The sequence below is a fragment of the Microtus ochrogaster genome, chromosome 4 (genome assembly GCF_000317375.1).
Source record: "Microtus ochrogaster isolate Prairie Vole_2 chromosome 4, MicOch1.0, whole genome shotgun sequence".
Lineage (NCBI taxonomy): Eukaryota > Metazoa > Chordata > Mammalia > Rodentia > Cricetidae > Microtus > Microtus ochrogaster.
The window spans coordinates 43920348-43925397 of NC_022011.1; the positions used below are offsets into that span (position 1 = coordinate 43920348).

Consider the following 5050-nt stretch of genomic DNA (forward strand, 5'->3'; position numbering starts at 1 on the left):
CGGGGCTGGAGAGATGGCTCAGTGGTTAAGAGCCCTGACTGCTCTTCCAGAGGTCTTGAGTTCAATTCCCAGCAACCACATGGTGGCTCACAACCATCTGTAATAAGGTTTGGTGCCCTCTTCTGGCCTGTAGGCATACATGTACACAGAATATTGTATATATAATAAATAAATATTTAAAAAAAAAAAGAGTATGCTGCTCTTCATGGAGCCCGAGTGTGGTTCCCAGCGCCCACTCAGGCAACCCATACTACCTCCTGTAACTCCAGCTTTAGGGGTCCCCCACCTCAGGCAACCCATACTACCTCCTGTAACTCCAGCTTCAGGGGTTCCCCCACCTCTGGCCTCCATGAACACCTGAAGTCATGTGCATACACTGCCACACATACTACTTAAAACAAGAAAGTAAGCCTTTAAAAAAAAATCTTCCCCAAAAAATCAGCCAAAAGCTGGCCAGCGGAGAAAAACCACCTTTGCTGTTTTCCTTGCTCCTTACACAGTCACTACGCCACATTTGTCCCCAGCCCTGTGCTTGCTCTGCAAACTCAATACTAATTAAAGTCTGGGTCATCTTCCAGCAACTCAGGCTCCAGTGAGAAACAGAGACATATACAAGATAAGAATTATAGTGGGGGCTGGGCAATGGTGGCACACATTTTTAATCCCAGCCCTGGGAGGCAGAGGCAGGTGAATCTCTGTGAGTTCAAGGCCAGCCTGGTCTACAGAGTGAGTTCCAGGACAACCAGGGCTACACAGAGAAACCCAGTCTTAGAGGAAAAAATTATAGTGGGGCTAATGGCATAAAGGGTGAATGGTGGCAGTGGTAGGTGACCTCTCTGGAAATTGCTGTTGGAGCTGAGGCTCATCTGCTGGGGAAGAGTTCTGGGTTTAGGGGTGAGGTCGCAACGCCCTCCCTACTTCTGTCTGTACAGAAAGTCACTGCAGGGCATGTACCTATTTGCCAGGTGTATTAGGGAGAGAAAGGTTTTGAAGCACAGCCTCAGGCATGGCTTTTCAGATTCTTTTCTTTTTCTTCTTTTCTGAAGTATATGTGTGTGCAGTGTGTGTATGTTTGTGCGTGTTTGGGTACATGTGCACTTACATATAGATGCCTTGGGTTGACATCAGGACTCATCCACTATCCCTCTTCTACCTTATTCATTGAGTCAGGATCTCCTAGTCAAATACAAAGCTCCCTAAACCATTCACTTTTGCTAGCCAACTTGCTCTGGGGATCCCCTAACTCTCTGTGTTTCTGGGCTAGGAAGGCAGGCAGCTTATCATACCTAGCACACATCCATGTGGGTTCTGGGGATCTGGATTCCAGTTCTCTTGCATGTGTGGTGAACACTTCAATCACTGAGCCATTGACAGGCTGGGTTTTCAGAGTCTTAATTTTACCACTTCACTTCTGAGTCCTGGTGTTCTTCCTTGACCTCCCACCCCTGGCCCCATTGGCTAGTACTCTAGATCACTCGCACCTTGACTGACCAACACCCAGAATCCTTCGCCTAGTGGCGGGTCAGTCGGCCTTTTAATGCTGATATTCTTCCAGCAATGGGCTTTTATTATTACGTAATACAAGCACGCACAGAAGTATAGAGAGTGACATACAAATCCCTGCCCAGATTAGGACAAAATCATTAAGAACACAGAGTGGAGGGGCTAGAGAGATGGCTCAGCAATTAAGAAGTTATACTGCTTGTGCAGAGAACTCAGGTTTGGTTCCCAGCGCTCACATCCAGCAGTTCATGCTGCCTGTAACTCCAGCTCCAAGGAGCTCAGTGCCATCTTCTGCGGGCACATGGACTTGTGTGATGCATAGAACCACCACATACATATATGATAATGAATTGTGGTCACACGTAACAAACACATAAGTAATAACCAAGTCTTTAAAGAGTAACAGGTGCCCGTCTTTCTGCCCCCGACTCCATTCCTCTCTCATCTTCTCTTCCCTGAAGCAGCTTCCATCACACATTGGTGTTGGTCCTTTCTGCGGGGTTGGATTCTGTGAGTCCTCTGCAGAGCTGAGAATCATAAACTCAAACTGGGAATAGCCGTGCTTGCTTGGCTTGCTTTGTCTTTCATTTGCACATCTGTGACTTGTTCAGATTAAATATCTTCAGGAGTGGGGGCGAGCTTTTCATATAAATTGCCCACAATTTCCATATCTATTTCTAGAAGAGCCTACCAGACTTTAGTCTAAGATTGTTATGTTTGGCTCTGAGTTACAATTAGCTCCCCTAGTCTTCTGGGAACTGTTGCTGACGGGTGGATCAGAATGTGGTACCAGACCCATGGGTGCCTGTGGCTGTTTGTCATCAGTACCCTGCTGCCCCTGCTCGGGCTTGGAATCCTCCTGATGTCAGCAATAATGAAATTACAGCTGGACTGGTAGAGAAATGGATCGCCTCACCTGCTAGCTATTTTGTAAGCTTCAGAAAAATGAGAGTCTCTTACTAACCATGGTCAGTCGGGGCTTATGGGAGGAAGGACTCCCCCAAGTGTCCACTCTGGCGACTGCACTGATCCGAAATGCAAACACCGTACCTTAAAACTGTGTGTGCTTCAGTGATAAAATTAACTTGCATGTCTTTTGCTGTCTCGTTGTAAGGGCTCTGTGAATTTCAAATTCGGGGTTCTTTTTGCCAAAGATGGACAACTTACAGACGACGAGATGTTCAGCAATGGTGAGCAGCCCCTCCCCACCCCTGCTGAGGGAAACCCTGCCCTTCACCTCACCCCTGCTGAGAGAGACCCTGCTCTTTGCTGCTTTCCTGCAGCTGAAACTGAATATTTGATTGGGCTGCCATCTCCAATCCCAGGAGGCGGCTTACAGAGTTTCCTAAGGACCAGTTTCATTTTTTGCCAAGTATTTTACTGATCACCTGACGTCTACGGGTCCCTGCGATGGGCCCTGGGGAACACAGCTGGGAGGGGAGGAGACACACATGAATTTGGAGAATCTGGTTCTACAGAGTACAAGGTCTTTCCTCGCTGGTTCTGGTTGAGTGACTATAAAGAGTTTCCTCTCCCTGTTTTTGTACTCTTCATGTTACAGCCCTGTTTATCACTGGGCAAAGCACAGTAGAACCTGGTTCATCTGGATCTGTTTTCCTCCCTCAGCCTCCTCATGGCCCCCGGGTGGAAGGCAATGTGACCTCATGTTTTGACACTGTGCACATCAACACCGCCTCACTGTCCATTGACCAGAGATCGATGTTTTCTCATCCCTTGCCTTTTCTTGCAGAAATTGGAAGTGAAGCTTTTCAAAAATTTTTGAATCTCCTCGGAGACACCATTACTCTAAAGGGCTGGACAGGCTACCGTGGCGGTCTGGACACCAAAAGTAAGCTTGCCCCTTGTTGGAATTAGTAAAATTCTGTTACTTGAGGGTCATCCCCAATCTGACATGGGTCACTGGGCATGATCATCAACTCCACTGACTTTATAAGACCCATGGGATGCACCAGGAGACATGATCAATAAACACATAAAGTCATGCGCAAATGAATGGCATTTCCATCAAGGAAGGATCATCTGTTGTGGAATCTCATAAGGCTATACCGCCTGGTATCATATATCATCATATCATATCATATATATCACCTGCTACCACTGTGGTTCCCCACATCAAGGGGCACTTACAACGTAAGACTCAGTTGTCCCATAGCTATATTTACCAATGAGCACCATGTGTTCCAAGACCCTGCTGGTCTCTGCAGTCAGTATGCTTAAAGCAGCATGGTCTCTGCCTATGCATAAAGCCGACAGACCCCTGGGCAGCACAGGCGGCACACGGGTGACAGTTATGAAATCACTTGGCAGTCACTGCTCACAGGAACCAGGAACCACACGGAGAGTGCCACGGGCACTCTGCCGAGTCTGGGGAGTAGAACACTTCTCCGAGGGAACCCGGGAGTGATGAGTGGGAACAGTTGGAGTCTTGAGGAAAGAATTCCAAACAGGGAACATCTGTGAAATCCCTGAGGCAGGAGAGAACATGATGTGCTATTCTAGAAACTAAGAGAATATCTTTCTGGCTGGAAGGAGCAGAGGGACCAAGAAGGTTGCAATACAGACTAGAGAAGGGAAGGGATGGCCCTGTAGGGAGTTTGAAGTCCCCTTGTATGTCACTGAGTAGGAGAGTAGTGAGGGTCCCTTAGGGCAGACCTGAAGGGAAGATAATCTAGAGGGAGCAGGCCAGGGAGCCATTGGAGAAGCAGATTCCAGTCTGAATGGGGGTGAGGGGGTGACGATGACTGTCGTGGCTGGTGGAACGGCGGGCTGGCAGGGACAAGTGCATTCCAGAGCCTGTGAGGTAGAGATCACAGGATCCCATGATGATGGAGAATGGGGATGAAGAAGAAGGACTCTCACTGGCTTTCTGGCCTGAAGTGGCTGATGGAGAGAGATCTCGGGGATTTGAAGGGGAGACTTGGAAAGGTAGGAGGGGATGAAGAGAGACTAGATGGCAAGTTTGGACTTGAGTCACTTAGGTTGGCATCTATCTGAGGCTTCTGTGTTTGTAGTTCATTTGCTCATCGGTCAAGCCCACAGAAAGCCAGGCAGGTGGTACAGTGCTCCTTCTGCCTAAAAGTGACAGACTCCAGGCCAGGTAGCCTGACTGTCTGGGAGCCTGTCTTCCTGGAAGTCCCCACAAATTCAGCATGAGAGCAATGCATGACGACTGCCATGGAAATGCCTTTGGTACCAGTTCAGAGGTGGAAGGTGCCACCTGACAAACTTTCTCCTGTATGTGATGGGCTCCCAAGCTCAGCACCGTGATCGGCTCTCAGCTCACTGTGGTAGTCCTGACCGCCATCTACTGAGCCGTCTCATAGCCCAGCTCTCCTGCTAGGTTATCACTTCTCAGGGACCATCTTGCTGAGTCTTCCCTGCATCCCTGAGAGCTAGATACTACTGTCCTCGTTTTCAAATTAAGAAACAGGATCAAGCTGGGCGGTGGTGGCGCACGCCTTTAATCCCAGCACTCGGGAGGCAGAGGCAGGCGGATCTCTGTGAGTTCGAGACCAGCCTGGTCTAC

The 5050-nt window shown here is 48.7% G+C and overlaps 1 protein-coding gene across 3 annotated transcripts in view; it reads left to right on the plus strand.

Moving 5' to 3' along the window:
• The window catches only part of Garnl3 (GTPase activating Rap/RanGAP domain like 3), a 148119-nt gene that overhangs the window by 95065 nt on the left and 48004 nt on the right, over positions 1–5050 (plus strand). For all 3 annotated transcript variants that reach the window (XM_026777076.1, XM_005346025.3, XM_005346027.2), the window contains 2 exons: positions 2618–2693; positions 3254–3352. In XM_026777076.1, coding sequence (XP_026632877.1) covers positions 2618–2693; positions 3254–3352 — 175 coding nt within the window. The remainder of the gene's footprint in view (positions 1–2617; positions 2694–3253; positions 3353–5050) is intronic.